This window comes from Alligator sinensis, unplaced genomic scaffold (assembly GCF_000455745.1).
Source record: "Alligator sinensis unplaced genomic scaffold, ASM45574v1 scaffold1498_1, whole genome shotgun sequence".
Lineage (NCBI taxonomy): Eukaryota > Metazoa > Chordata > Crocodylia > Alligatoridae > Alligator > Alligator sinensis.
The window spans coordinates 130,176-144,651 of record NW_005843305.1 but is presented as its reverse complement, the minus strand read 5'-3'; the positions used below and the strand labels follow the sequence as shown (position 1 = coordinate 144,651).

Here is a 14,476-nt window from a genome sequence, read left to right as displayed (position 1 = left end):
CAATTGCCTAGCCAAATGGACAAAACTAGATGTTTTAGTAACATGTTCTTAGAGGCCCACTTTTAAATAGAATCTTAATATGAACAGTTTAGTTGCAGTAGGCCTGATTTTTTCCGCTGCTTAACATCTTGCTTAATCCTTTCCATCTATATAGCATGAATGCGATATGAGTGCAAACCAGTACAAAATCTGAACCACAAACATTCCCACCTTGCAGAGGTATTAACAATGCCACAACATGGAAGGCTGGGGAGATTAGGCCTGGTGGAAAGATACTGCGAATATATTCAGTAGCATGTCAGTCACAAAAATACTGGGAAAAGGCATGTAACTGTGGAGGCCAAGGACATTTGTAGCTTAAGGTAACATCCATGCAGAATTTGGGATTTGTTTGGTTGAGGGTGAGAGGGGCTTTGTTTTGTTCTTAGCATCTAGTTGCCAAGTGGCCTTCAAGTTTCAGGACAAATTCTGCCAACAATAGAAGAAATGATAGTATATATCTAAAATGACTGTGGTGTGGGTCTTCAAATCTTTTTCACCATACCACAGTATGAACATTAGTTAATGGAATTCAGTAGATTAGCTGGATCAGGTAGTAAGATTGAACATACTTCCAAAGATGATTATGGAAGCCCAAACCATTTTGTGATGCTAAAATGAAAAGTTCTTTCTGTCTTTTCCTATATCAATGCAGTCCACTAGAAAAGAAAAGAAAAGAAAAAAACTGTCAAACAATGTAAAACATGACCACTAGGAGTCAGTCTTGTTTCAGATATAGCTGACCTAAGAAGCATCAGTTTTTTTATATGCAGAACAATACAATGCTTTGCTCTTTCAAATTGTGCCCAAGGGTTATGGTAAATTTAACTTATGTATTGGGAACTGAAAGAGGCAGCCCCTGGTCTAAAAAGAACAAGACCTTATTTTATATATAAAATAAAATAAAAACTTGATGACAAGAACTTAGCTTTAAGCATCAGATATTTCTTTTGACACAACAAAACCATTTGTGTGGTAGTGTTGTATAAAGAAAAATGTTCATATATAATAATTATGTTATAAGAAATACCTAATTCTTAAACACAAATACCCAAAATACTTGTTATTAAGCCTAATGACTTGTCCTGATAGCACACTTGTACTCTGGGAATAGAGGAAATAGAAATTGCATAATAAATCCTGCAGCTGTGAGATTTACTTGTCATGTCATAAAAAAGGCTTTAAAAAAAATACATGCTAAAACCAATACTGTGATTGGGAAGTAGTCAATCTGTGGAAATAACTATCATTAACCACAGATTCTTCATTAAATTATTATTTGTGAAGCCCATATTTCTTAAGGAATTGCCTGGGACCTGTGAAATAGCAATTTAAAAAAGCATTAGAAAAATATATTTAGCTAACAAAATATGCTGAAGTTTCAGACAATTTTAGCCAGCCTTTCCATTATAAAGTGCAGGGAAGGGAATTTGCTGGTGATCTGCCAATTTTTATTGGATTTTGTCAGTCTAGAAACTCAATAAATTTGCCTTAAAAATAAATTGTTTTTGACATTCACATATTTGTTAGACTTTTGCAACTATTTGCATATTGGGTATCATATGAGACCCTTTTCCCAACAAAATACTCCATAGGCCTGAGGAAATTATGCTGGACTTTCAGCCAGGAGACTGGTTTCTTCCATAGTCCATTAATATTTCTGCTAGAATTCATATTCCTAACTCAGAATAGAACTCAGGTCTCTAATATGCTGTAGCCTCATGCTCTTTGACACATTGTCTTTCAGAATAAATATGCTCACACAATATTGTATTGATGTCTTTCAAATAGAAGTAGAACTATTGGCATAGGTTCTGGTCCACATAGAATAACAGTCAACTTCTGATGCATTGTTCTTCTATTCTACTTCTATTTCTTCAGCACAAACAGTAGAGCTCTCTTCTGTAACTCAATAGGTTCAAATACTGCTAATAATTTAGTGAAAAATATGTAACCACATTATATTAAATACCCTACACATATAAGGTGACATAATTAATTTAATTAATGTAATTCTGTCATTTCCTACCTGTAAGTGATTAGAGTAAAATTCACTATATAGATCTCTGTCACCTTCTGACAGAAGTAGCAGGTTGTCTTCTACTCTATGGACTGGCAGAGGAAAGTGAGATGCTCTGCAGGTGAGTTCCACAGACATTTCATTTTCAGTAGGGTAAACTGAAGAATTTCTGTTTTCAGTCTAGGTTCTGGAGAGGGCTATGCTCTGGTGGTGCAATCTTTTTCTGCTTATTCCTCTCTAGAGTGACCAGTGTCTCTTTCAATCTGTCATTGTCTCAGTTCTGTCTTTTCCCAAGAGCTGACATCTCATCCTAGGCCCGGTCTCCTCACTTATCCAGTCCCAAGTCTCTATTTTTCAGGCTTCACATTTCAGTCCTGCATATTCCAGTTGCTCATCATGACTCTATCCAAGTCCCAGTCTCTTTGCTCAGCTGGTCCCAATTCTCCTTTTGCACCAGTGACCCTGATCAGAACTGTCTCTTCCCTTTTGCTCCTTGTAGGCATTCTCATGCCAATTTTAGTCTTTCCCTGTCCCCAGCTCTTCATCCAATACAAGTTACTCATAATCCATTCCTTTCACAACGCCCTTCCCAGTTTAATTTCCTCAACCCTGCTGGCTTCTCTTTGTCCCAATACATTCCTTTTCTCACCTACTTGTGTGCCCTCTGCATTTAAGACTGGTACCTTTCTCTTGGGTGCTGCTTGGGCACAAGTAGCCTTTAAAAGCCTAGAGTCTACAAGCTCCCATCATCAGTTACAGACCTAGCCTAGTTCCAAATGGGCCCCACAGGCGTCAAGCAGTGCAGTTACAGGCAAAGTCCTGCTGAGGCTTGGGCTGAAGAATGCTCCCTTTTAGCTGCTCTGCCAGGATGCCACATGCAGTCCAGCTGGAGGTGGGAGTCAATGGAATATGCACAATGAGAAGGTTTTGGCTCTAAGGCTTTAACATGAAGCATGTACAAGTTTAGATTTTTAAAAGGCTTGTCATTCACCCAAATTTGGGCAGACTTTCAGGTGAATAGCAAAAGCCTATTTTCAGACACCAGACACCACAGTCTCTTTGGGGCATGGGCCAGGCATGCTCAAGGCCCTTGGTGCCAGGACCTGCTGCAGCTTTAATAGTCAAGCTTTCCCCTTCTAAATTTCCAGTCTCTGCTAAAAACATGCAGGAAGTAAAGATTCTTAATTAAATGGTGGTAAGAAATGTAGCCTGGCAAAACATCTCTCCTGACCCCCTTCCCTCTCATCCCCATCCCACTCATCCAAAATAGTTGAATCATTTGGGTTAAAATTTTCCCAAACAAAAATCAGCGTGAGGCAGGGACCCAGCATGGGAAAAGGCATCCCACATTATTGAATTTTGGAGGTTATAAGCAACTGAAAACAGGATCTTATAATGAGAAATGTCAGATACATTAATGGAGTGGTGGCATTTCCATCTCTCTCCATGATAACTTCTACTTCAGGAGGCCTGGATATGTCAGAAATGGGTTTCTGTGCCTTTTTCTCTAGTTCACCAGCTTGAAAGATTTTCCGTTTCATTTATTATATAGTTGATAGCTTGTATGTAAGATGCAAGGCTCCTGATAGAATACACGCGCCGCCACCAACTCTGCACTAATTGGCAGACACAGCCAAAAGCCAAGATTGCATAGACCATGGAGGCAGATGTACCCCTGTCGATCCTTGAATATCGGTGCGCTAGAGAGACAATGGGTGTGGGTAGTTTATCGTACCTTTACCCTGTAGAACAGACTTAATTTCATAGCAGTGTTAATTTCACAGCACTCATTAAAACTGGATCGGAGGCCATTTTAATGGAAGTTTGAAGGACTGTACATGTAACTTACAAGTCATTCATGGTGCTGCACAAAAACTGGCAAATATAAACTTAAGGGAGGGGGAAAGCTAGAGTTGGGGCACTCAGGGTGAGAATGGCCCCATATTTCCTGAGGAAGTCATACTGCTGAGAAGGAGATAGGCAGTAACGCCAGACCTTCCTACTCATTCTCTGAACTCCACCTGGCTGGATTCTAAATCCACAGGATCACCAGTGTTTTGAGGCTGCCATACCTGCAGCCTATGTGAGATTATAACCTTTCTTCATAGAGAAGCATTCCTCTGAAACTCTCATTTTGAGTTTTTGCAATAATATTTTCCATCCTGTGCGGCTTTTATTACAAGAGAGGAGTATGAGGCCCTGATGTGCTATGCTCCAAGAAGCTATTTTGGGAACAAATTTAATATAAAAAAATGATGATCCTATATTACTTGAATTGCAGAAGCACCCACAAGCCCCAAGAAAAGTGAAAGAGGAAGAATGTGCAGTCCCTGCTCTGTAGAGTTTTCACTCCACTTTATTGGTAAGTAATTGGCACAGTTTAAAATATTTCAGGAAATATAAATAGATAGAAATAAACAAGTCACAATAAGTAAGGACTAGCCAAATTGTTCTTCAGATTTTCAACAGCAGATTGCATTTGACTGAAAAATAGCACAGCAGTATAATACAGAGTATCCATCTAATACTGTCCTCAGATACACACACGCATAAATCCCACTGGCTCCAATGGGATTGGCATGCAGATAAATACTGAAAGGATTGGGCTGTGTATTTACAATGTTTTTTTAAAAGCTTTCAGAACAAGTTACAGGACATAAATGATATAATGTCCTAAACACACATGTTAATATCATTGTGAAGTAAATATTCTTCTTCATTGTTGTCGAATAAGGAATGTCAGTTATTTTTGGAATAGACACAGCTCTTCATTACTTACATGTAGGCTTTTAGAATGAAGGTGGGTTGATTAAGTTGAATCTTGGTTATGTTGGTAAGACATATTTTGATGCTTAGAAGTCAGGCCATAAATAACATTATCCTGATGTTTGAACAGTGCAAAATGTTTAAAACTTGACATCCATGTTAAAAAGACTAAATAATCATAATTTCAGTACTTCAGGGAAAAATGGAGCAAGAACCTCATAAGTTTGACTAGTCTAAGATGGTAAGAATGTTATAAATATTACAGTGGTTGCACCTGCTACTGGTTGCCAACCCCAGTGGTATTGATTAGAGGCTCTTTGAAGGTTTTATTGTTACTGGTACAGGGGGAATATTTACAACTTGTGCGTTACTCATCTAGACTAAAAGGACAGCAGGAAAGAGTAAAGTGCTCTTATATTAACAAAATTATTTTTCACTTCTGTATTATTGTTGTACAAGAATTCATATAGGGGCCAAGAGTTATTTAATTCTCTTCCCATTGCTGTTCTGAGTGACCTTTCATTTTTTGCAGAGGAAAAAAGGCACCTCAAAATATTGAAGGGGGACAACAATTTATTTTCCCCAGTGCTCCTCCCCCACAAAAAAACCAGCCAGCATTTGAGCCCTGTAAACCCCATTCAAGTCCATGGAAAGACTCATACTGAATCCAGTGAACTTTGGATCTGAAGATAGAGATCCAAATATGTAGCAGTGTTTATAATTGTACTGTATAGATATACACACACCAGTTTAACAAGTTACTAGTAGAGGAGTGGGATAGGTAGAACAAGGGAAAGTCAGCCTTTCAAATTAAGGGCACAGGCTATAGTTTTCTCAATTAGAAACTTGATAATTTTTTAGGCTATACTATACTTTGTTTCAGATGAAATGTCATCTGCTAGTGATAATCAAAAGAGCAGTATGCCTAATTTAGAAGCAAAATGCTATTGTTAAACTGAAATGTAACACTTTAAAGCCAAGCAACTATCTGAAGCTTACATTTATTTGTTAAGTTAAGCAAAACATAGTCTGCACTCTTTACAAGTAGCAGATCCAGGCACAGGCAAGTATGCAGGATGTATACCCACCCAGGACACCATCCAAGATGGACTGTTCCTGCAACATGTATAAGTCTGTGGTTTTCAGCTTTTTCAGACTTGAGAAACCCATCCATAGACTCAAGGTATCCCACAAAAAATGCCAGTTTTCACTCTGGTTTTTGACTATATAAACATAATAGAGCAATTTTTCTATTGCAAAGAACTCAGAAAGACCACCACAGGTCAGAAAGTTTTTAACACTATGGATTGTTTTTATCTCATGAATCGTATTTGTACATGTTAAGTGTTCACATTATGTGACACACCACATCATCCCTGAAAGGATCTGGAGGCACCCCAGGGCACTGTGGCACCTTGGTTGAGAGTCACTGATATGTGAATAAGGTTGCACGCTTGAGTAGTAAAATAGAGGTCAATGAAGCTTCCCAGCTGTGTATAAGTACTAACACACATACAGGGACTGTAAACACAGGGTCTTATTTGTGCCCTTTATTTATTAAAGCTTGATATGGTGCTAATAACTCTTGTGCAAGGCCGATTTCTGTACAAGAAATACATTTGCTTCCCAAACTGTTTTGACAGGTTCAATAAATAAGCTTCCCCACCCGCCAAGACCTAATTTAAGGAACAGTTTTTTTAGCCTAATTATAACCTGCTTGGCTTTATTCTTACATAGCATGTTCCACCTCTTTAGCACATTCTTAAATCATAAAATCATGCAAACCTTTTTTTGTCTGTCAGCCGTGCTTTATTTTTTCTTAACTGGCATGTGGTCCCCGGACTGATCAGAAGAAAAAGTGGGTGCTCCTTCCCATCATGGCAAGGTTCCCCGGGGAGCCTGGGGAACAATTCTTTGCTTTTGCTTCTCTCCCTACCCTTTCCCCACTTTTCTTTTGTCCTCTCCCTTATCTATTTCATCCTCCCCGCTGTTTCTGTAGCACTGCCATCTTATCCCTCTCACTTCTCCATCACTTGCTGCCCCCAGCCCAGCGTGGCCTTTCTTTCTCGCCCTTCTTCCCCCACTTTTCCTGACGCTGGTTTAGGTTCAGAAGCGCCAGCGCCAGCGCCGTGCACATGGAAGAGAAGCGCCCATGAGCCCTGGTAGCCCGAGGAATCAGGGCTCGTGGTAGAAGCGATCTCTTTTATCAGACCAACTACATTGTTGCAAAAAAATATTCTGCCGGCTCCGCGTCTCCCCCGGGGGAGCTGCAGCATCCAGCCCTGGCATCTTCCCCTGGCGGAAGCGCAACCATTTGAAGGGAACGGGGGAAAATCCTGGGCGGGGGCTTGCACAGGTTGCTCCGTGCTCCCTGCTCGGCCGCCTGGCAGTGGGAGCGGGGCATGTGCGGAGAAGGAGGCTGGAGGGCGGGGGCTGCTCTGGTCGGGGCTGAAGTTGGGCTGCGTGTGTGCAACACGGGGCGGGGGCGCGGCGCCGGGACCGACTCGCCGTCCGCAGATCCGCGCATTTCCAGCCCGATGGCCTCGGGCACGAGCAAGAGCCGTCAGCCCGGGACTTGCAATGGACCCCAAGGCGCGCGCTGCAGCCCGGCAGAGGAGTGCAGCGGGGAGATCCACACGAAAATGTGCAAGAAGATCGCCCAGCTCACCAAGGTAAGGCAGGGCTCCGCTCGGCGCTTGCTGCTTGGAAACTTCCCATCCTCCTGCAGGGAGGAGAGCACAAGGATGCCGGGGGGGACCCGCGTGCGCAAACTTCACTGCAAATCGCGGCCCTTCGGGGGGTACAGATCGGCCGTGCACACTCCCACGTGCCGTGGCCAGCCTGTCACCCGGCCTTTTTCTCCCCTACGTTATAAGGATCAGCTGGGGCTGGAGGATGCTGCTCTCAGAGCTGGACCTCGGCTGCGTGCAGTGTAACGCTGCCATGTAGAGCCGTGGTCGTGAATGCGTGCAAACAGCAAAAATATCCTCCGGGGAGAGGGAAGGGAGGGGAGAGCTGCCCACATTACCCTGCCGTGCATTTGCATCTGTAGTCTGTAAGCGGTATTATCCTGTTTCATACTGGGTTATAGTAGTGGAGCTCTCGCAGCTTGTCCGTTTTATATAGCAGGCGAGAATCAAAAATCTCAAGCAGCACTAACTGTCTGCTCAGCTCCTTTGTCAGTCTAAGGGGGAAAAAAATCCCTAGCTCCCGAAATGCGATCGATTGGTCTCTGTGTCCACAGGGGACAGGGGAATAAGTAATGGGCTCAAATTACAAGGGAGATTTAGGTTAGATAGTAGGGATAACTTTGACTATGAGGGTGGGCAAGAACTGGAACACCACCCACAGAGGTTCTGAAATCTTTGTGGAAGTTTTTAATATTTTTCTGGGACAGGACCAAGTTGGAACAGATGACCGTATGAAGTACCTCTCCCAGCCCTATTAATTGTCTAAGTCCATATTTTCCCCTTCCCTCTTTTTAGATTATCTTGTGCACTCTCCCTGATCTAACAGGACACAGTATCAGTTCTGTATAGAGTCCAGCAATTTACTCACCTCTGGTCTTTTCTTCATTAATTAAAGCACTAACTACAAATGTAACTTAGAAATACATGAAGAGAGAGACACAAATATAGTGTGAAAGTTAAACATTAAGAGGTAAATATTCCCTGGGAAGGGTTACTGTATTTTAGTATTTGTGACTTCACTTTTTCCTATCGAAGAAAAAATACAGGCATGTGTTGTATTTAAACTTGTACAAGTCCATGCAGATATGTTTACACACAAGTATTTTGTTTCTATGTGCATGTATATATAGTAATTCTATATTTATTTTTATGTACACAGATGGCTGCACATTTTGCACATGAATACACATATGTACGTTAGCACACTCTTTGATCTTGCAGTAAATGTAAGCTAACAATCCAAATACACATGTGGCATACATTTTCACTACTTGAGACATTCAAACCCTGCTGCTGACTGGCATGTCCATTGAGGCTCTGGGGCCCCAGATTACGTAGGAGGCCATGACAACCCAGTCACATCCTTCTAACTTCTAGCAGCCTGTTGGTAACTCACGGGCCAGATCTGACCTGTGAAACATCATGTTTGACACCCCTGTTGCTATAGGAATGAAGCCAATATAAACAGGATTGGATTAACGCATAGGCAAACTAGGCACATGCCTAGGGCCCTTTTCCTCCATGGCAGTGGCGCAAATGGCCCTGTCTGCTTCCCTTCCTCTCCACCAGCCTCACTGCGGCGGTGGCTGCTTCCTAGTGGCGGCGGCTGCTTCCTAGTGGCGGCTTCAAGCCCCACTCCCTGCAGGTGGCAGCGCTGGGGTGGTGAGGGGGGGTCCGGGTAGTTTTTTGCCTAAGGCCCACTAAATGATTAATCTGGCCCTGAATATAAGTACTTAAAGAAACAGTGTTACTTTTTTATTTATCCCAACCATTTCCTCATCCCACAACAAAATGGGTGGAAAGGAGATAGCAAGTGATTATTAAGATTTCTTGAAATGACTACGGGGTGTAGGTTGTAGCCGTGTTCGTCTAAGGACATAGGCAGACAAGGTTCTTTGGGCGAATCTGATATCTTTTATTAGACCAACTGAAATAGCTGGAAAACAATTATTAAGCAAGCTTTCGGGTTTGAAAACCTTTCGTCAGGCTAAGGAAGTCTCTGCAGTTGGTGTGTGCTCTTCCTGGATGGAATGAAAAAGTAAAGAATCCAGAAGCTGGTCTGGTATGCATACAAGACAGGTAGTCAGTGAAAATGTAGACTGAGGAGTCAATGGGTGAGAGACAGGCTGGGGAGAGGGGGGAAGAGAGAAGGGGGTCTTTTTTGATCTGCTGCTCAGTTTCTGTCACTGGGCCAAGTTCACCTGTAGGTAAAGATTAAAGATGTCTGAAGCCTTCTAACAACTACTCTAATTTTCTGTTCCATGGAGTAACCAAGAGGGTTTGCAGAAATGATTTGAGTTGATTCATCAGGTTTACAATCAAAAGTTGAGCTTTTGAATTACTTCCTTCTCTCTCCCATTTGAGAAACAATAGTGAGGATTGTATTTGTTAGTTAATTTTTTTTTTAAAAGATCATAGATTGTAATTTGCAGCACTGGAATTTCATAGGGTCATTAACTCAGCCACTGCAGGTGATCCATCCAGAGCAGACTTGAAGTGTATTGCTAAGAGAGGTATGGTGAAGTTTGTATTGTCAAGACTCATATTGAGCTTGTGGCTAAATAGAAGATTTTGGTGCAGTACCTTCTACAAGCGGTAGTCATACAGAAAAGCTGTTTTTAAAGTATCTTTAATTCCAATTAAATATTGAGAGAAATTTTTAATTCTTTGCCAAGATAGAGAATAACAAAATAGTGTTTTGTAAAATTAATTTATCTTTGTATTAGAAAAATAATTACCATTTTCCATTAGTAGTAAAACTCACTTCAGATGTTTCCAAAGCCCTTTACATTCTTGCGTATCATTGGTTAAGGGCTTAAAGTTCTTTGTTAAAATTCCACCATTAAATCAAAGGTATACGTTTTTGCTTGTGTAAAAGTTACTCACTGCTAAATCATCTAAGCTGGAGATGATTTATTCCTGAAGCTCATAAAATACTTCTGAAAAGCAAATGCCTAAAGTTGCTGGATGTGGCTTTTCTGTACCTTTTTTTTTTTTTTTTTTTGCAATTAGATACTTACTAAGGTTGTGCTGGTAGAGAGCTCATTGCAAAATTGGGGAGAGGGGTAGTTACTTGCTTACTTGTTTTTATAGATGCAGTGATATTATGTTAGACCCTCAAAAAGAAACAAAGGCAGAAAAATCTCTCATGCATTCCACCAGGCCTTAATTTGGCCCCTGAAAAAATTACTTCTCTTTAGGGAAAAAAGGCAAAGTATGTTAGCTTGACAGCTTTGAGGGGCTCTCTTCTTATTGGCCACCTTCTCCTAGCCAGATTCCAGATTGCAATAAATTGGCCCTTCAGGGTCAACTGAATATAATATTCTGCCCCTTTTCATATATTAAGATCCCAACTTAATGTAAAGATTGCTGCTCTGTGTCCTGAAAGATCTGCCTCCACCCATCCCAGGATTAGAAGAGTTTTCACTGGTAGCAGAAATAATGTTATGTGTAATAGCCAAATATGCAGGTTCACGCTCTGTTTAATTCCTAGAAAATGAATGTGAAACACATGAGATATGGCTGGTATGTTGTGACTATGCTTTATTCCCTTCCCTGTTGTGTACTAATCACTAGTTCCCTGGATCAAGTTATACATTGGAAACTGGGATCCATTATAATGCTATACTAATTTACTCCCTTTCAACAGTGTCTAATTTTATCAAAGAAGTAGGCCTATAACCAGGGATCCTGGTTTCTGTTCTCTGCAGAAAAACACGGATTTTGCTCCTTGAAAGAGAAAAATACAGATTTTCCTCTTAGAAGCAGGAAACTGCAGGTTTCCCCTTTCAGGCTGGAAGTGTTCCAGGCTGCATGGAGCTGCTTGGAGCTCAGGGGCATGGCGAGAGGGTGATTGGAGGCAGGGGGTGCCAAGTGCATATGCGCATGCACACACATGTGGCCGACATACAGCCAGGCAAGGGGGTAGGAGCAGCCCTGGCAGCTGGATATAGGTGAGCCTATGGGACAGGGGGGTTGGAGGGCCAGGGCTTGAGGATTGTCCAGAAGGCTTTGTGTGGGGCATATGTGTGGGTTTGTGTGCAGCAGGGGTGCGTGGAATATGTGGATGTGTGTAAGGATATGTGTGTGAGACTTGTATGAGTGGGAATCTGTGTGTGTGTGTGTGTGTGTGTGTGTGTGTGTGTGTGTGTGTGTGTGTGTGTGCCTGCTGGTGCTGGGGGAAGGTGTCCAGGCACCAGGGCTGCAGTGGAGCAGATGGGGGTCTGAGGCAGCACTCAGTGTTGCCAGTGAGCCCAACTCGGCATTGTTGCCAGCGGGGCTCACCCAGAGGCACCTGCCCCTCCAACAGGGCAAGGGGGCAGGGAGGTCCTTCAGCAGCACCAGGGAACTGTGTGGTCAGAACCACAGGCAGTGGCTGGGGCACCACAAGCTGCCTGGCGCCACTGACTGGGGCTGGGTGCAGCGGGGAAGCGTGGCTCTGGTTGGGCCATGCTGCAGGCAGCTGGAAGAAGGCAAGGGGCTCCAGGCAGTTCAGTGCTGCCAGTGATGGCTGTGGTGGCTCCCACTTGTGCAGGCAGCAGCCAATAGAGTCCGGCCTGGATGTGGGTTGCAGGGAGAAGGGGACAGCAATGGCACCCCCTGCCACAGGCTGGGGCTCCCACACCACACTGTGGCTTAGCCATGCCCACCCAGCCAGCCAGCATACCCCAGCTGTATGTGGCCCCCCTGCCCCTGAGAGCATGGGCACTGGCCCCCAGCAGCCTGGGCACACAGCTCCCTGCTGTCCCAAAAGGACCCCCTCACCCCTTTCCCTTGCTGGAGTCCTGTGTGTCCGTATGGGGCCTTCCAGGGTGGGGGGTAGCTGGGGACCCCTCTGGGAGGGCTGGGGAAGCTGGGGACCCCTCTGGGAGGGCGCCCCCTCCAGGAGAACTGTGGGTTGGGAGTGAGGGGCACCAGCAAGGACAGGGTGCTGCGGGGTGGGAGTGAGGGGCAGAGGCAGGGCATTGGCATGTCAGGACTGCTCAACACCATAAAACAGCAGGGGAGACAGCTGCAGCTGGATCTCCATCCTGGTAAGCAAAGGGCAGGGGAAGTCTGATTTGGAAAAAAATTTCCTTTTTAAACCAGAGAATTTGTAGTTTTTAAACAGAGAAAACCAGGATCCCGTCTCATAACCAGTGACCTGGTCAGGCTGCTGAGGAAGGAGGAAAAGGGGCTTACACTAATGAGAGGGGTACTGAACCCCCTGCCTCTGGGTTTCTGTAATGGGTTTTGGGATTCTACACAAGTACTATATTTATCCAAATCCAAGATGACTCTGAATTTAAGTTGACCCCCCAATTCTATATATAGGAAACCTATACATTTATTATAATTTTTCATGTATAGAATATAATTATTGGAGGGTCTTCTTAAATTTGTGTTCACCCCCAACCACTGCAGTGGGGCAAGCGGCGGCAGGGTGGTAGGCAGCAGGGGAGTCAAATGGCCTGCCCCTTGTCTCCTCTGTATCTTGCTCCCTGCCACCTGTCCTGTCTCCCACTTGTGCTTCTCTATGGCCTGCCTTTCCCCATAGCCTGCACTGCCAACCACCTGGCACCTGACCTCCTCACTTGACTCCTGTCTCACCTAGCTCTCCTGCCAGTATGGCTTTCCCCCCCAGCCTCTGTCACCCAGCTTGCCACTTACTCTCTGGCCCTGCTCTAGCCCAGGGTTTGGAGCATATGGTTGCTCTAGCCTCAGCCCAGCTATGAAGTAGTGGTTGCAGGGGAGCGGGGATGGGGGCGGGGAAGGGCAGCAGCAGCTGCTGTGGGGAGAGGTAGCAGCAAGGGAGGCAATCATGGGAGCAGGTGGAGCAGGGGCAGTAGAGGGATAGAAGCTGTGGGGGCAGGCAGCAAATCCAAGTAACTATGATAATCATAACCCACAAGGTTGGAAAACTGTCCCCTGCCGTACCACTGCATTCTCCCTATGTCCCATTGAAATCCCTAAGGTCAGTCAAGGACAGCCTCTTACAAGAATCCTCTTGGTGAAAACACATGGAAGGTCATTCTCTGTAGTTGCTCCTCAGCTCTGGAACTCCACCCCTCTTGAGGCTTACCTAAGCCCAAGCCTGGGCATCTTTCAGAAATGATGTGAACCCTTCCTATTTTTGTAGGCATTTAGCAGTCAGACCTAGTATGAGATGCTGTTCAGGGGGTCACTGTTTGATCTTGATATTCTAATTCCCTTTGAAATTGTTTTTTTGATCTGTTGTCACTCTCCTATTTTTAAGTTGCTCTGTTTTCTTATTGTAAACTGCCCTGAGCCCTTGTTGGAAAGGGTGGTATATAAATCAAATAAATGAATAAATAAATTAAAAATAATTCTGTTCCCAGGAAGCAAGTTCTGGGCACTATTTTTTGTTTCCTCAGTCACATGCAATTTTTCTTGTTTTGTTGCTTGGTACATAGAAAGGGTGAGATTACATATATAGCTTGTAAAATATAAAAGCCTGTAACAAAAATACCAAGGTGGTGTTAGAAATGGTTATTAATAAAACTGTGTGTAAGAGATATAAAAGAACATCAGTTTGGTTGTGTGAAAATGACTAACAACTTTAAACATCACATAATGGAACTGTAAGGTGTATCTTAAATGTAGTGCCTCTAAAACGTAGAGGTGCACCCATACAGCGGTCAGATATTGGATTGGCACCAATATAAAGAAAATTTACAATATCGGAAATCAGCCATATCAGGCCAATAATTTGGTCAATAAATGGCCCATGCATGCATCCAGCCGCAACACAACACAGGCGGCGAGGAGCACAGCCCAGCAGCGTGGAGAGTTGCCTCCAGCTGGTACATCTGGTAGAAGGGGAGGTGGGAGAGAAGGGGCTCGGGGTGCAGATCAAGGCCCCTGCAGTGAAGAAGGGTGTGGGGCTGGGGCAAGTGCTGCCCGGCTGGGGCAGGGCAGGCATGGCACAGAGTCATGGCTTATCTGGGGGCCGCAGGGAGTG

The 14,476-nt window shown here is 43.8% G+C and overlaps 1 protein-coding gene across 2 annotated transcripts in view; it reads left to right on the top strand.

Moving 5' to 3' along the window:
• Positions 1 to 7,169: 7,169 nt before the first annotated feature.
• Positions 7,170 to 14,476, top strand: part of FAM184B (family with sequence similarity 184 member B) — a 92,568-nt gene continuing 85,261 nt past the window's right edge. For both annotated transcript variants that reach the window (XM_025194795.1, XM_025194794.1), the window contains exon 1: positions 7,170 to 7,497. In XM_025194795.1, coding sequence (XP_025050580.1) covers positions 7,228 to 7,497 — 270 coding nt within the window. In that variant the 5' untranslated portion in view covers positions 7,170 to 7,227. The remainder of the gene's footprint in view (positions 7,498 to 14,476) is intronic.